The 18,819-nt window shown below is 35.3% G+C and overlaps 1 protein-coding gene across 2 annotated transcripts in view; it reads right to left on the bottom strand.

Moving 5' to 3' along the window:
- The window catches only part of cbl (Cbl proto-oncogene, E3 ubiquitin protein ligase), a 52,404-nt gene that overhangs the window by 27,933 nt on the left and 5,652 nt on the right, over positions 1-18,819 (bottom strand). For both annotated transcript variants that reach the window (XM_056473250.1, XM_056473249.1), the window contains exon 2: positions 14,338-14,585. In XM_056473250.1, coding sequence (XP_056329225.1) covers positions 14,338-14,585 — 248 coding nt within the window. The remainder of the gene's footprint in view (positions 1-14,337; positions 14,586-18,819) is intronic.

The following is an 18,819-nucleotide window of genomic DNA, read 5'->3' on the forward strand; positions in this document are numbered from 1 at the left end:
TGTCAATTCAAGTTTCTTTTTATAGCGCTTTTACAATGTAGATTGTGTCAAAGCAGCTTAACATAGAAGTTCTAGTAGACTGAAACGGTGTCACTCCAGTTTTCAGAGTTGAAGTTCAGTTTAGTTCAGTGTGGTTTAAATTTCACTGCTGAAAGTTCAAACACTAAAGAGCAAATCCATCGATGTGCAGATCCACAAGTCCCAAACCAAGCAAGATAGTGGCGAGAAACAAACTTCACCAATTGACAAAGTGTAAGTGTAAGTGAAGAGAGAAACCTAGAGAGAAACCAGGTTCAACTGGGCACGACCATTTCATTCTGGCCAAACTTCCTGTGCTGCAGTCTAGGAGCCAGAGGCTGGAAACACTGGACGCCCATTGCAGAGACCTGCAGGTATGGGTACTGTAGGTCACCGGCGGGTGTTCAGGCTGACCCACAGGATCAATGCAAAGACTCACATTTAAATTCACTTTTTAGTAAGACATGTCATACTCTTTTTGTTTTTTAACATGTGTTTAGATATCCAAGTAAAATAAATCTAATTCATACATTTAATCGAAGTTTTCTTGTCCTTAAAAAAATTTCCTGTCCTTATCAGTGTTCAATGAATCTTGGGACATTCAAGGCTGCAAAGGATCCAGGTTGTGTCCTTCAATACCTGGGAAACGAAGGACACATTTGGAGGCTGCTTTTGATTTAAAAAAAAAAATGAGACAGCCTTTGTCGCGGTGCAGTGACACAGCACCCTTCGAATGCATCCTTCGGAAGATGCAGCCTCTGAAACGAGACACAGCTATTGTTGTTGCAGATTGGGGAAAACTTTTTAAATGGTTTTATAAAATAATTAAAAATGATTCATTTAAAAAAAGTATACATTTTTATTATATCAAAATGGAAAAGGTGTATTTTGTTTGTAAGTGCTGCCAGTTCTTAGAAAGAAAATCAGATTCTGCAAAAATCTGTCACACTTACCACAAAAATAGGAAATCAGAATACGCCAAGAATATTGCAATCAGCACATCTGATCTGATTTTCAGCACAAAAAAAAGATGTTCAGAACCACTGAACAGAGTGATTTGACTTCATCTTTCTACCACAATCAAAAGCTTTACTACATTATATATAAATTGTGGTTAAACTGTGGCAAAAAACACCCAAGCGTGTAAACACCTTCGACTCTAAAAAACACACTTTCTGAATATCAGAGAATTGGGTGCATGAAATATGAACACAGCAACAATTTTGGACATCACTGCTGTTTCTTAACTGTGTACATACAAAAAAAAAAAAAAAAGTCTGCGACCTTTCCTCAATCTCCTCCTACTCATTTAGTCTCTCGGTTGGCCGGCTTCTCCTTACTGCTGCTAGGCCAAGCCCTGCCTAGATACTGTGCTTTTTGTCAGCTTCCCTCCTCTTTTAAACTGACCTTTGACCTACAGCTGGCTGCTCCCTTCCTGTTTCCTGTTTTCCGTGATAAAACGGCCAAGCCAACTGGAGAAAGCGAGAGCAGTCCACTAATGCCCACGACCCATTATCAAAGAGTCTACAGTCCAGAAGCATCACACACACCTACAGTCTCTCTTAAGCGCCTGCCTCCATTCGATCACATGCAAAAAAAAAAAAACACGAGAGCCAGTTTGCACTAGTCCAGTTGCTCAACTGTGCACATTTCGACAGTCAACTTCCCTATAATGTTTAACATTTCCCCAAATATATCGAAGGAAGTGACTTTCTCTGCTGCTGGTGGACACTGTTTACATCTAAAGACTGACAGTACGTAGGCAGATCATGGATTTTGCGTTTCCTTGAAACAGAGAAGTCTCCCCTCAACAAATTTAACTGTCCGGAACTGGCTTCACACCGGATTTCTGTCAGGAAGTAGTGGTGACAGCAGTCACACACCAAAGCAAACACACACACAAAATAAAAAATATATAAAAATATCTCTCTCTATTGCTGGGCAATTATTATAAATATTTATATAAATATATTTATATATATATATATATATATATATATATATATATATATATATATATATATATATATATATATATATATATAAATTATTATAATTTATAATAAATATATAAATTATATATAATTATAAATTATATATATATATATATATATAATTTATATATTTATTATAAATTATAATAATTTATATAAATATATATATATATATATATATATATATATATATATATATATATATATAAATATATATATATATAAATATATATATATATAAATATATATATATATAAATATAAATATATATATATATATAAATATATATATATATAAATATATATATATATAAATATTTATATATATAAATATTTATATATATAAATATTTATATATATAAATATTTATATATATAAATATATATATATATATATATAAATATATATATATATAATATATATATATATAAATATATATATATATAATATATATATAATATATATATAATATATATAATATATATATATATAAATATATATATATATAATATAATATATATATATATATATATATATATATATATATATATATAATATATATATATATATATATATATATATATATATATATATATATATATATATATATATATATATATATATATATATATATATATATATATATTTTCCGCAGTCTAAAAACAGCAGAGGAGAATAACAGGTACGAGAGTATGCATGAAAGCTGCATGATCAGTTAGCATTCAGTCTGCTATTGTGTTTAGTGGGGCATAAATAAATGCAATGCCCCAATGCTAGTGTGCTTAGCTGAGCTGGGCTTGACTCGGTGTGGAGTGAGATGCAGAACGTAGAAACTCGAGCTGCAACACAATCCTCGGACGTGTTAACAGTGTTTCCATCCGTAGTGCTCCCTGTGTGCGCTAACTCATGAAAAACGAACAAAACTATCCCTTTGACGGAAGGTCAGAAGCGATTACCACTTTGTTCATGACACCGAATCATTGGCTGCACAGCCCCATCGATTTCAGGCTTGTTTGCTTCCTGCGTCCCTTGAGACTAACAGAACATGCTAAACAATGAATGATTAATACAAAGAGAGCTTAATTAACACCCCACAGATGCGAGTCTGGAGCTATACTTCCTGCATGACTTCTAAAAGCACGTACCACTAAATATGCGTCTACAAAACAGAATGTCTGATAGGATCATCTAATCGAGCAGTTTGAAGGCACTTGAGTTTCCGCTGATAAACGTAAAAGCTGCTAAATTTAACAGCGCTTTACCACAAATGATGGTTAACAGACCACTGGCTACGAGTTCAGTTTTGTGTTTTGGTTCATCATCTTTCCAAGTTCAGTGAATCTAACAGAGTAAAACCTCAAAACACGAGTAAACAGACTAACCACACGTTTAGTTCCATTTCATTCATTTAGTTTTAACTCTTATAGGTTTGTTTTAAAGTAATTAAATAAGATGGGGTCTGTCCAAATACCCACACTTGCAGTCTGTGCACCTGACTACTTGTCGGAATATGACGCATTTCCTGTTTTTGGTCCTACTGTTAAAGTGTTATAAACATCAAGTATTCACAGAGCTCTATTTTGAAATATGCTGCATTTTAAAACTTCTAAACACCTGTTTAGTGTTGCGTATAAGAGGCAATGTATAATTTAGTATTATTTAATTTAGTAGACAACAGATAATTTAGTAACATGAACTCATACAGAAAGTGAAAAGAAAAACAGTTGTAAATAATATAAATGTACAAAATATGTATATTTATCTTTCTTGCAATAAATTATATATTCGATTTCACTAACAATTTAGATGTATTATCAAATTTACAGCACTTCACAGCACCTTACTTAGCATGGTGAATGATGCAATACTCTACTGCTCTTTTCAAGGGTGGATTTAGTGTGTGGTGAAAACACAGCATTAGATGCGTTTAATGTGGCCAAGACTTCAAATTTGAATATTTAGACAGGCTCAGAGCAAATTTTTTTAGAAACAAGCCATGTATTTTAAAAATTTTTATCATCAGAAATGAGCTGCAACATTCATTCATTCATTTTCCTTCGGCTTAGTCCCTTTATTAATCTGGGGTCGCCACAGCTAAATGAACCACCAACTTATCCAGCATATGTTTTACGCAGCGCATACCCCTCCAGCTGCAACCCATTACTGGAAAACACCCATACACACTCATTCACACACATACACTATGGACAATTTAGCTTACCCAATTCACCTATAGAGCATGTCTTTGGACTGTGGGGGAAACTGGAGCGAGTATTCCAAAAAGTGAAAAAACATTGCAAACAAATTTGAATGACCCCACTTAAATAAGTGAGACATGAAAGTGTTTGTACGGCATACTTCGCATATACCACTAGTTTTAGTTGTTTACATACATTTGTTAGGCTTGATGTTTGAAATAAATGCTTACAGTGAATGTCAATATAACTAATTACACTTTTATTTTTAGTTGTTTTTTTGTACTCAAATTAGCCACAAAATGCCAAGTACTTTCAGCTTTCTGGCTTAATTCTAAAAATATTACAGGAACATTATTTGTGCTAGCCAGATAGGATTTCATCTTGGCAGTCTGAAATTATAAGTTTGATTTGAGAGTGGGAGAGGAAAAAAAAAAAATGTAAAAAGCACTTCTTGTCTGATCAATCCGGATTCCAACAAACAATTCTTAAAGCTCAGTTTAAACAGATTATTCAATGAATTGCCCATAATTTTTTTTTACTCATTTTAAATCAATGGATGAATCAGCATTTTTGAAGGAAACACTTTAGTGACAAATATATTTTAAATGGCTGCCTTTTGCCACCTGTATATAGGCAGTGTAAAAAATACATGGTTCTACAACATTGCTTCTTGCCCACATGATCACGATTGAAAGAAGCCAAAGCAGTCGGCTGTGGCATAATAAAAGCTTTGCTGCTTTCGTATCGCGTTTCACTCATCTAAGCAATTGCTTTGGCGGTTTTGTTTCCCTCCAATGACTTTCAGCCTTAGGCCCTGTCTACATGAACACAGGTATTTTCAGAACCACGCATTTTCCTAAACGGTTTGGCCAACACAGCTGGGTTCACTCCAAACACGGAAAATGGGAATGAGGCAAATTCTGCACATTCACACCAATTGAATCGCGTATTCTGCATTGTTTAACCGTGGGACAGTAATCTTCTTCTGTACTCGTGTTTATATTAACTAGAATTCAATTCACCATGAAATATCTCACGTTTGATGTAAACTTGATGTAAAAAAAGAATAAAAGTGTCATTATCACCACCTGTTGGTTCGACATTCCCATAACATGCATCACAGTGCGTTTTTTTTTTTTTTTTCAACGAGAGTGGGGGAAAACTTAGTTTATTAAAAAATATTTATGTACGAGTGGACATGGTCTTATTCTGCTTCATACTACCATAGATGTGTTGAATACTTTAGCTCATCGACGAACATGATTACTGCAGCAGTTCAGTAAACACGACAATTCCCATGATTGCACAATAAATCACCAAACATCAAAACTATCAAACTATGTCTTTGTTTGCTGTGGATATGTGCCCTCTAGTGGCAAAAAGTACATACTATGGCTTTAAAGACTGGAACTATTTCAGAACGGTGTCTAAAGGCATAAATCAATTTGCATCTTGAAAACCCATGTTTAATAGGACCTATAAAAAAGTTTTCTGCAAGACATGCATGCATTTCAATTGTTTATACAGAAATCTTCGTGTTCACTGGCAGATGACTTTTAGCTAACATTCTGATAAAACTGCACACAAAATTCAAAAACAAACGAAAATAATTGTAAATGGCACCTTTCCTCAATCTACCAGAAAGAGACACTATAGTAAATGTAAATTGTTCCCCCTATGGGTGTGCGGTTTCTCTTCCTCCTGACTGCATTCATGTAGTCTGAAATGTTTCCTCTATTCTTGAAACGTCTTTCTGCCGTATCTCATTTATATCATTCAAGTTCAAAACAATTCTTGTAAAGTAAATTATGCTAAGACTTTAAATACAACACACAAGTGACACTTCACCACATCAACTAACTTATCTTATGATAGAACTGTGAATACAAAAGGAAATTGAGCTCGGCACAATTGCAAAAAGCTAAAAAAAAAAAAAAAGTAAGCTATGTTACAAAACTGTTACAAAAATGCATTATAAACACTGTAGATGCACATGTATCAGACTTCACAAATTCACTGTCCATTTCCCTATTGCTATAATGCCTCTTTCATGCAGACCTATACGATGCAGATAAGATAACCAAACTAACTTGAGTGGGAAACGCAAATATGAAAAAAAAATACACATGGGACAAGTTTAGTGACCCATACAATGGAGTGTGGATCAAACTACTTTGATTCAGGATACAACATCTGTCAGAGAGACAGAATTAGTTTGCATAACTGACAACAGCTGTATGACACGCACCTAACCCCAGGCTACTTAAATTGAGAGCACATGGAATTTCAGAAAGATGGATATCAGAGCATATTGCATCTCTTAAAAATGAAGGCCCAAATTTGCATAGAAGCATAAAAATATGGTGATTTCAACTGATTGCTGAAACAAACTCAATTTTGTGAGAATACAGTGAAGTGCAATTTATTCACTGTATATAAATCGCAATGACAGCTCCAGTACACCCTACGCATCCGCATAAAACATCAGTACAAAGATTACACAGGGATCTCTGGCACCAAATGCTGAAAATACTGGGATAGACATTTAGCACTGTGAATGTGTAGCACTACTGAAGCTAAATACAAAGCAGTATTTGTAGCATATATATTGCAAAATCCAAGTAGGATATGTACTGTTGCTCTGTGAAATTTCATAGGTAAAATCAAGACATTTTAATAGAAATCAGTGAGCTTCGTGAGGGCAAAAAACTTTTACTAATAAAAACAAAAATTGTTTACTAATAATCTAGCAGTTTTCGAGAATATCATGTGCAGTTTTTGAGAACATTTTGAGAATATGAACCTGATCAGGTGGAGACATTAAGCCTGATTAGGTTAAGATTTATTGAGACATGGGTTTCATACAAGTTCAACAAACAAGACGATAAAAGAATTAGATTACACAATTTTGTTGTTTTTGGTTTCACAATTGAAAACAGTTGCAAAATGCCATCATTCTCAGAGGAGCCCTGCCATGTTTCCAAAATGAATCCATTTGTGAACAAATTATTTAGAATCAGAATCAGAATCAGAATCGGTTTTATTGCCAAGTGTGCTTCACACACACAAGGAATTTGTTTTGGCTACAGAAGCTTCCAGTGTACATAAAGTGACAAGTGACAACACAAAATAAATCTGAAAAAATAAGATAATAATAATAAAAAATGATGAACATTAAACGGATGCGGTTAGTGAAGAAACCTGGATGTTGAGTTGTATGTACAGATTGTTATAAATATACAGGTTATAAGGTGCTGTGTACAAGTGCGAATGTAGAAAGTATTGCATTGTATATTGATATAAGGTGCTGTGTACAAGTGCGTATGAGAAAGTATTGCACATATTTATTGCACAGTAGGGGAATATTTAACTGTTCATAAGGTAGACAGCCTGAGGAAAGAAACTTTTCCTGTGTCTGGCTGTTTTTGTGCTCGGTGCTCTGAAGCGCCGACCAGACGGTAACAGTTCAAACAGGTAGTGTGCTGGGTGTGAGGCGTCCAGAGTGATTTTGCGAGCCCTTTTACTCACTCTGGAAGAGTACAGTTCTTGAAGTGTAGGAAGGGTAGTGCCAGTGATTCGTTCAGCAGTCCGGACTATTCGCTGTAGTCTACGGAGGTCAGTTTTGGCAGCTGAGCCGAACCAGACGGTGATTGAAGTGCAGAGGATGGATTGGATGACAGCTGAGTAGAACTGTACGAGCAGCTCCTGTGGCAGGTTGAACTTCCTCAGCTGACGAAGGAAGTACAGTCTCTGCTGGGCTTTCTTCACAATAGAGTCTATATGAGTGTCCCACTTCAGATCCTGAGAGATGGTGGTGCCCATTTAAGCCAATGATTCAATAAATAAAGACAACCACTTGTTGCCTTTCTAAACAAATCAGTTATTTTGAACAACTCGTTTAGATTTTGCCATCATAGTGCTAATCTACTATTGTATAGATCGAATTTGAATAAAATATATTTAGTTTTCTGTCAGTTTTAAGCTTGAACAGAACAAATTAGATTTTTTTAGATGTCTTTTTTGGAAATAAAATTGGAAAATATGCCAAGTTATTATGAAAATGGAACTTAAAACATGTAAAGATCAAATGATCAACTAAGCCAGTGTTTCCTCTAGGATTTTTTCAAGCTGTGGCAGCAGACTCTGTTGGGCCTTTTACACAGATCTAGCCAACTAGGCGTTATTACATTGACAAATGTTGTGAGCGCAGTATTACAATTCGAGATCGCATTCATGTAATACGAGCATGCGAATCTCTGTGCTCGAGCGCCGATTTCCTCAGTTCGTACACAAATCTTCTCGAGCGCCTTCAAATATACGCTGCTCAAGTGCAGACTTTCTGGTGCGCTCTCAAATAAACACTGCTGAAGTGCGATTTAGTGCATTTATCTAACAAGTATGTTTCCAACCTTTATTAGATTTGCTAGTAATTTTTGTGAATGTATTTTGAATGTGGATGAATTTTGGTGTGGCGCCCCACCATGGAAGAATGAATTTGGCGGAAACCATGTAAGCTATATACCCAATAAAAGTTTGATATTCTAATCTTAAAAAAAGAAAGTACAATTAATAAAGTAAAATAAAACAATACTGTATGACTTTGCTCAATTTAAACATCTTATCTACATTTTTATTATTTCAAGTATTCAGTTAAACGATATGTAGTTAGTATGGCTGTACTATTAATCGAAATCGAATTGTAATTGCAATTTTAAACGTTGTGATTAGCTAATTGCAAGAGGCTGCAATATAAAATATATTTGTATTATTTAATTTCCCCCGCCCAGAGCAAATGCGTGACTGATGTCTGATTGTGATAGTCTTACTAGCCAATTGAGTAAACACACTTTTGTTCTACCCAATCAGAATAGCACAACAGAACTATGCAAAACACCCACAAAAAAACAACAACAAACAAACAGGAAAGTGCCGACGAGTGGGATTATGACATTTGCCACTTCAGAGGCATTAATAGATGAATTAATAAAAAAAACAATATATGAACAAAAACAGGTAATTTGTAGGAATTGTTACCACAGCACGAAGAAATACAACAACCAGCACCTAAAAAAGCACCACAGGCAGCTACATGAAGGGATGTCTTGCTAAAAAGTCAACTGAAAGTATTGCCAGTGACACTCAATCTACTAGAAAGCAACAGCAAACTACAATTTCAGAGATGTTTCAGCCATGTTAGTTTGCCGAGTGCTCTGTATTTTTATAATTATAATTTTTTTTGTTTTTATAATAAGGTACACTATCTCCCTAATTTGAGTTCAAGTTGTTTAAAGAAAGGTAAGGTCGTTTTATTCCTTTACTGTTTGCTCTAGAGAACTGTATATCATATTGTAAATTCTGAAATTATTGTTTAATTTCTGAATATTTAAATACAAATTTGAATAAATGTTGGAGCAGGTTAATATTTATTTAGCTACTTTTTTTAACTAACACGCAATGCATTTTAGCAGTAAGAAGACAATACAGATTACTGAGCTGAAGTTGACTACAAAATTAAATCACAGATCAAATCGAAATCTCAATATCTGACAGTAAAATTGCAATTAGATATTGTCCCCAAACCGCCCAGCCCTAGTAGTTATACTTCAGATTTTTGTAAGTCGAAAGTTTGCAAGTCATCAATTAATATCACAAAAAAAGTGTTCTTTTTCCTCTGACACTTAAAAAGTGTGAGAGGGTGATTACAAAATTAGTCACACTTTATTTTGAATGTTTTCCGACATGACTATAAGCACCTTTGCTACTACATGTCATCTAACTCTAATGAGATTATTAGGTTAGAGTTAGCAGAACAAGCTGACATACGTGCACAGTTACTTATACTATTGCACAATATAGTATGTCTTTCAGAAGAGTGTTCGCAGATAATTCTCCGACATTCTTTTAATACTGACTCCTAGATTACATGTAGCTTCAAAGTTACTCACAGTCACCCAAATAACTAAAGGGGGCCATTAAAATGTTGGTATCTTTCCAACCCTAAACGCAGCACTACAAGACACTGTAACAATTCAGCACTACGAGCTACCAATAAATGTTAAACGTGCTTCTACAAAGCTTGAATTGCCAGAGAATTGGTGTAAGAGTCCGTTTTCAGCTAGCCTCAGCAGGGCATTATGAGGGGACTTATGAGAAACAGGAAGAGGAAGTGAGTACGTTAACAGGAAGAAGGGTGTCTGCATGGTGCAAAGTGTGACTGGTGTGTCAGAGTTAATCATTAAATTCTTCACACTCAATATGAACATTTCGCCCCCTCAGTCATGCCAAGTAAAGCATCAGCGCCTAACAACACAGAAAAGCTTCAGCTAAGATTCTCGAGAATTTGCCACAAAAGCGGCTCAAAAGAGGCCCACATCACGCAACGGGATTCCTTATGAATGCTCTTATAGTCCCAAAACTCAAAATGTTTAGCCTGGCAAGTCTTTGACGGTTTCTGGAAATGTTAAATGGGATGAACAAAAAGAAATGACAGTTCGGCCATAATTACTAGAGTAAGGCAGCAGAAATGACCATATTATTGGAAATAAACTATATAAATATCATGATTTTAAAGGTATAGTTCACTCAATAATGACAGGACATTATTTATGTTTAATGGTGTTATTGTAATGCCTAGTGCTTGTTCTTTGCAAGTTGAAGTGAACTGCCATTCAAATAGAGTATCAGGCATGTGCTCTTGAAAGCAGAAGACAAACGTCCATAAATTAAACTTTGGATTGTTTCGCACCAGACTGAATCATGGATTTGTGTCATATGGGAACATTCTTTGATACTTTTGTATTTCTTTTCAAGCTTCATACTTGTCGCCATTCCATAGTGAGCAGGCATTTTATTATAATTTTCCTTTTGTGGTCTAAAACAGAAGAAAGGATGTACAGCATGGAAATAAAGATCCTGACAAACCAAGCCAACAACGAACGACTAGTTGCAACAAAACCGGTCACCTTGTGTTGCACGCATTTGTGCTAAAATAAGCTGTGCTTGAAAATAACGCAAAGACTACAGGCAGCAGCCAGTTAGCAGGTACTGACTGCCAACGTAAGGTCAGTCTATAAAAGCAGGAATCCAGAGTCTATAGTCCTCATTTACAAAGGAAAAGCGAAACTATGACTGCATAAACCATAAACAGTGCATATTTACCATTTCAAAATGAAAAAGGCTGATCAAATTCTTCGTTCCAGATGGCTCATGTGGTTATGAATATTTTTGAGTATCGAAATGCTCAGGTAAGATGTCAAAATCGGAACAGCATTCTGTCTGCTCCATTTCATATTCTTTGCTTGTTTTGACCACTTTTGCCTTCACTCTCATGCACAGACTTGTTTTCTAAATCGAGCAGCAGATGGAGAGAAAAACAAGGCAAAAACTAAGCTAACTGATGTTCAGAATTGGCCTGACAGTCTGGTTTGGTGTGTCAGGGCCTAAATACTGCACACGTTTTAAGAATTACATTTTTTTCTAACTAATCTTTACAATCAACCCAACAAGCCATACTGCTGTGATTCCTAAATCAAACACATGAAAAAGGCAAACAGCATACATCACATTGGGTTCAATAATTTGTCAGCCCCCTTACATTTAATTTTCATAGACAAAAAAATGTGTAAAAAAAGGGTTACACCCCTAGTTGGAAGGTTGTGCTTTGAAAATGGAATAACCTTTTTCACTGCCTTTATGAAACACTTCAAAGCCGCATCGATTAGCTGATCTGTCTATGAGTAGGGATGCAACAATTAACCAATTTCACCATTAACCATGCTTTAATTCGTCACAGTTAATTAATCGTAAAAGCTTCTCAACATCGCATTTCTGCACAAAACAAAACTGCTGCAACTAAACAAAGTTATGCCAACTGTGCGCTAGTTTAAAGTTCCGCGCTTGTACACAATAAGCACGCACACTAGATTAAAGGCTGATTTTAACTATGGTTGAGGGTATTAACTAAGGGTCGTTTATATATCTTGTCTTTTGCACACGCAAGTTTGTTATTTCCAATGGAGGTGCGCGGCTTGTGTACGCATATTGGCAGTATTGCGCAGACACGCTCATGTTTTCCATGATCATCTAGTTGAAAGATTACCGCGAGTCACGTGACAAGAACTTACTGGTCAGCTTCATACTTTATATGGAACATATAAACATATAACATTAATCGGGCTGGCCGATTAATCGAAATCTACATTCAGAACCTATTATAAATTAAATTTTTTCCAGGACAATTTTTTCAATGACTTTCCTTTATTTTCAATACACATTTCTCTTCCAAAGAGAAAAAAAACACATAAAAAACAAACAAACAATTTTGTAATATAGTTGATCAAAAGTGCCTTTCAGACAGAGGTTCAGCAGTTTAAGTTTAAAGAAAATTGGAATATTGTTTTATAAAAGACGTTTTCATGTGATTCACTAAATTAGTATTGTTTTGAAATTAATGAATGCATAATAATTGTGATAATCGTGAAACCGTGACTTTTCCTCAGACTACAACCGTTAGAGGTGTGAACCTACACTGGTCTCACGGTTCGATTACGATTATCATGCCATCGATTCGGTTCAATACAATATCTCGGTGCACTGATGATACTTTCCATATACAATTTTATATTTTCTTCACAACAAAGCAATTCTATTTAAATGAATTAATATATTTATACACTATTTGTAATACAATTTTGTCGTTTAACACAGTCAAAACTGTTCAAAAACTCAAGTACATGCACCAAACAACATGAGCATTTATAGTAAATAAACAAATATCACGCTCACTTTCGGAGCCTTGTCTAGCGAGTTCTTTCTTACACCCCTTTGATTGGTCACGCGCTTAACAGAAAGGGCTGCGATTGGCTCTAACGCTGTTCACTGACGAGTGACACTGATAAACGACAGTGGCGAACACAGCAGATCCATGATAGACGACGTGGAGAAAACTTGCTCTGCAGACACAATCTCATGTCTGTATCCAGAAGCATCGCTGTAACAGCCAAGAGGAGACGCCAGCAGGTCAAATGGGCCACAGTGAGAGAGAAATGGAGTTTACTTTGATTTTCTAAATCGCATTGAAATAGGGGATTTTGCTGTAACTTCAGTGTCAGTGAAAGACTGTCCAACAAACACACAGAGAAATTGTGCACAGTTTCTGCGTATTTAAGTAGTAGGAGCATTGTAAATACTCACGATCGCCTCCCTTGTCATAGTAAGCTACCGCAACATAGCGCATATAAATGACGACAGTACATAATAACCGATTATGATTATTACTGAACCGATAACAAATTGTCCACGTCTGCATCGCGGTGCACCGAAGAAACAATTAATTTTGACACCCCTAATAACAGTACAACCAAAATCTATGCATCTCTATCTATAAGTGATCCTCTGGTGGATCGACTGATTAACGCTTATGTTGAATACAGGCATTCTTTGTACCTACAGAAAAGCTGCATGCACAACTTGCTGGAAGCTTGTGCTATGAAAATGAAATAACACCGCCTTTACAAATCTTACAAACTAGATGAATAATGCAAATCTAACAAAGGTTAAGTCTGTACAATCTACAACCGACCTGTTAATTGTAAGGTTTTGGCCTCAGTCCTGCTCTTCCTCTTGTGACTGGACCTATTTGCATTACACATTCCTCCTCCGTCCGCTCACATGAGCCTAGCATTTCCAGAGAAGCAGAAGAAGCACAGGCCTGATACGATCTCAGTCCACTGGCTGATCCGTGAGCGCTTACATGCTCTACTTCATTTGCATCTTTGATATACGACTTGAGCTTCAGCTTAACTCAGAGTAACCTTTACCCAAACTCTTTCACATGATTCAGGCACTAAAGACTGACTGTTTCACTGCTTCTGCTTTTGCCTCCCACACTGAATTAAGTTACAAGTGAATCCAAAAAACAAACAAAAAACCATTAACTAGCTCGGGGAAGTCTGCACAGAGGTGGCCGGAGTTCTCAGAGGTCTGTTTTCACACCTTTGTTAGATGCAAAATGTTCACTCCATATTTGGTCATTTACGAAAACATCATTCAGAATGATCGCAGCTTACAAAGCCACAAAGACCATGATTGTTATCACCTTATAATGCTGTATTTATAGATGAGACTCACCTGGGCTGAGAGTTCTCCTCAAACATTCGTTCTTTGCCGTCTTTGAACAGGCTTATGGTCTGTTTGGTCTTCTTGGTCAAGTTCTCCATAAAAACACGGAAGTACTCGTTGTCGCCTAGCGTTTCCATCTTGCCTTCGTATCGAGACAGGATAGTGCGGAGATGCTGGTATGTGTCTGGCAACAGGTCTAGGATGTACGGAGGACTGTTCTTCAAAGCCAATTTGGGGTTCTGGCATAACCGTACCACCTACAAGAAGGCAGAGAAAAGTGACAAAGTGATACCAGTTAAAATGGTGGGCTTCTACAATACTGAAGTAGCAAAAACGGATAGATATGCTATTGTATTTTATGTAAATTGCTTAACATTTTAAACAAATTGGCATGAACCGACTTCAGTTTACTTCCTTTCAATATACAGAATACAGCTTCTCTAAATTTAAGGGAAAGATGCAAACAGACTACTGTTTAAAGGTTTGGGGATGTTACTTTTTTTTTTTTTTTACAAGTCTCTATTGCTCACCTATAAAACTGTAACATTGTGAGAGATTATTACTATCTATAAAACTTCTTTCTGCCAATATACTTTAAAAATTGTCTGTTGGCAAAGCTGAATTTTCAGCATTTTTCAGATTTTTCTGCAGAAACAGTTTTGATTTGCTCAAACATTTTTTCGGGATTTTTTTTGTGATTCTATTCATGTGATATTCATTTTGTGATGTCTTTACGGTCAATTTTAATCAGTTCAGTGCATCCTTAGCTATATAATAGGGCTGCAAGATATTGTAAAAATCTGACATTGCGATATTTTGTTATTCTGTGATTTATATTGCGATATACTCTGCTATACTTCAGAGAATTTTTGGTCACTTTATTTTAAGGTTCAGTTCTCGCTCTTAGCAAACCATTTTGACTTTTGCTTCAATAAACTCCTAAATTGCTCCTTAATAATAATTATTAAGCTAGTTTGGGTATTGGGTAGGATTAGAGATGTAGAATAAGATCATACAGAACATGTGCTTTATAAGTACTAATAAGCAGTTAATATCTCAATAACATGCATGCTAATAAGCAACTAGTTAATAGTGAGAATTGGTCCCTATAGTGTAACAGAATGTATTAATATTGATTGACATGATACTGTAGGAGAGTGAATTATGCAAGACATGTAAACTACAAGCATAGATAAATGCAACAAAGCAAAGAGAAAAGTGACAAACAGTGCATGCATTATAGTTTTGTATATGTAAATATGCAAATTACACTGCAAATTCAACTCAACATTGCATATCTATTGCGGATGCACACATTGCAATATCGATGCTGAAATGTATTGTGCAGCCCTACTGTATAATATCATTACTCTTCAATAAATAGATAAATGGTTAAATAAAATGAATAAATACTAACCCAAAACTTTAACAGTCATAAATTATCGAAGATGCACCAAAAAAAAAATAAAAAAAATAAATACATTTGCGCAATTCAGTTTTTTTGTATCAAACTATAAATCACAATACATAGTTTCAATGCAGTTTTAATGAAACTCACCCATGTCTGTGAATATGTTTGTCGATTAGTCTGTTAACACTCCAGCCAACAAGCTCTGCACAAATGTTTTGACTAATATTCTGTACAACTCTCTAAAGGCACATTAAGCTGACTTTCGATCAAGAAAACAGAACTGCAAACTAACCTCATATCCTCTATAGGCCAGCATTTTGCAAGTTTTTTCTTGCAGTATGATATGAATGAGGAAAAAAATTAAATAACTACACTGACAAGGGCTTTAAAACTATTAAACGATCCAAAAATACACACAAAAACCCATGTCACACAAAAACGTTCCAGAGAGACGAATCTTGAAGGCCAAACGATTTTGTGTAAACTACAATCGTAGACAAATGTGTTTGCACAAAAAGACACTCTCTGCATACTACAGCACTATGCTGTCATCTCAATTTTTACAACATTGATTGCTGGTGACTAGGAATGACATTGTGTGTTTTGCAGCTATAGGGGTTTAATGCTTGAGATTAGAGTCGAGCGGTGTGGCAGTGTGACTAGAATCATTCATCACAGCTTTTTACTTCATCCCAGTATTGTATATGATGATGATGATGATGATTCTTATTAGCAGCAGGTAACTCAAAAGGAAGAAATCCATATACTTGATAAAAAAAGATTCAAAGATGATTCCTTGGATTTACTCATTTTTGAAATGGATTTAAACCATTTATTTGGGCTGAATTTATACAAATGAAGTTGAACAGTACTAGATTTAATTTGTTTGTTTAAATTCAACCCAAATAAATTGTTTGCAACAATTTAGCAGAAATCTTTTTTCCAGTGCATGTTTCAAAGCGTTTTTTGAAGAATAAATAAGTCTTACAAAAAAAAAAGTCAATTTAAAAAAGTTAAATAAACTAAAAACTTGTTTTGGTTTTATTCTTTTGCGTTTTTATAATTCTGACTTGTTTTAAAGATTCATCCTGAGCCTGGCATAAGTGCAAAAACAATGCAAAACTTGTGTTAAAGAACGTAAACTTAATAAAACTAATAATACAAAACAAAATAAAAGCATGAAAATTAATTTAACAAATCATTAACTCCGACCATCAATGACAGTAATCGGTGAAAAATGCAAGAAATTTTAAACGACTGTTTTCTGTTTTAATATACCTTACGTGTATATGTGATGGATATAAAGTAATTCAGTTTTATTTACATTTTTTCCAGATCATTCGAGTAAAATGTTTAAAAGAACAGTATTTCTTACAACCCCTGGCAGTCTCGGGGAGTGGGGTTGCACACTTGAGCTGAGGATTTAGTTATGCAAAAAGTCAAAAGTAAATTGTGCAACAAAGTAAGGATGAACAACAAGAATTAGTGAACAAATGATAGTGATTTATTTACAAAAAGTGATGGTGAATCAGTGAGTGATATACAATGTCAGAGACCATAAAAAACGAAATGTTAAAAAGATTGGCTATGGGTGGCGCTAACAGCAGTCTTACTAATATTCACAACAAATCCCCTCTAATCTAATAAATTAATCTAAAAAAAACTTTTCAAATGGAAATCCAACATTACAAAATGCATTTGTTGGCACTTAACGCATATTTAATGCATCCTTGCTAAATAAAATATCAATTAATTAATGAAACAGCATTATCTATTGACCAGTTGTGCATTTCACAGGCTATAATTGTCCTACAATTATATAGCAAACTTTTAACATTTGTACAGTCACGTATTGACATTCCACCCAACCCTACTAAAGGCCATGAAGCAGTTGAAATCTTCCAAGAAAAACCATCCATTCCAGACAATAAATCATCATGATTAAGTGAATGGCCTCAAACCACTTCATTAGCCAAACAACTTAATGGCCAGACTGATGGTCCAATAGCTTTTTGCTTTATTTCAGACACAGTGTCTCTCTTCCGTCTGGACTAAAGCCACGTATCATCACCTTCTGAACTATTGATTAAGACGCGGGTGGGAAATTTGAGGAAACGGGAAACTGCTCAAATGTCACCACCCCAGCAGTTGGAGAGGTGTCGTGCCGTGAGCACACGTTCCAGCAATAAGAGGTCCGTGCTGCAGGCAGACAGCTGCTTCGAGGACTTGCAGCCGCTCTTATCTATTTTGTCTTCAGCACAGGACCAGCTGTGATTGTGGGGAGGAGGGGGGGGGTGATGACATCACAGAGGGGTCATCATGCAGTATAAGTTGTGCAGCAAAACTTCTGGCTCTCATGCACCCCGAGTCCTGACAGCCAAGAGATAAGAGTGTGGCGACAGTACGTCCTGAGAATTATCAGCAAACATGCATACGTCTATGTGTTTACATGCAGACGCAAGCTCATCACGGCTTCTAGTGATAATCGAATTCAAGGAGAAAAAATAAAAGCTGAGAAAAATGTCTCCATCTCAAGCATGATATATAAGACCAGAAAGTCAATAAATGTTTGAAAATCGTGTGTTTTTTCTCATTTGAGAAAGGACTGCTGTAAAGAGCACCTATAACGGATTTTTGATGACAATTACTTTCGATGCAGTGTGTAACACAGCTCCAAGAGAATGAATACATCCAGCGGTTTAAATCTGAATCCTAAATCTAAAAACTAACATGGTAGCACCCATTATAGATCAAATAATAAAATATGATCATTAAGCCGGATAACACTGACCCCACTAATGTGCTTTTTCAACATGACTGTTACTTTAAAAGCATCACATCAAAGTTTCATCATGTGACATTCCACAGTACATATACACACACACATACATATACATACATACATACATACATACATACATACATACATACATACATACATACATACATACATACATACATACATACATACATACATACATACATACATACATACATATATATAGTTGAAATCTGAATAGGGTATAAGCAGAGCTAGTGTTTCTTCCCATACTGATAAACTTCTGGTGAACGGTTACTGT

The sequence above is a fragment of the Danio aesculapii genome, chromosome 15 (genome assembly GCF_903798145.1).
Source record: "Danio aesculapii chromosome 15, fDanAes4.1, whole genome shotgun sequence".
NCBI classification, from domain to species: Eukaryota; Metazoa; Chordata; class Actinopteri; order Cypriniformes; family Danionidae; genus Danio; species Danio aesculapii.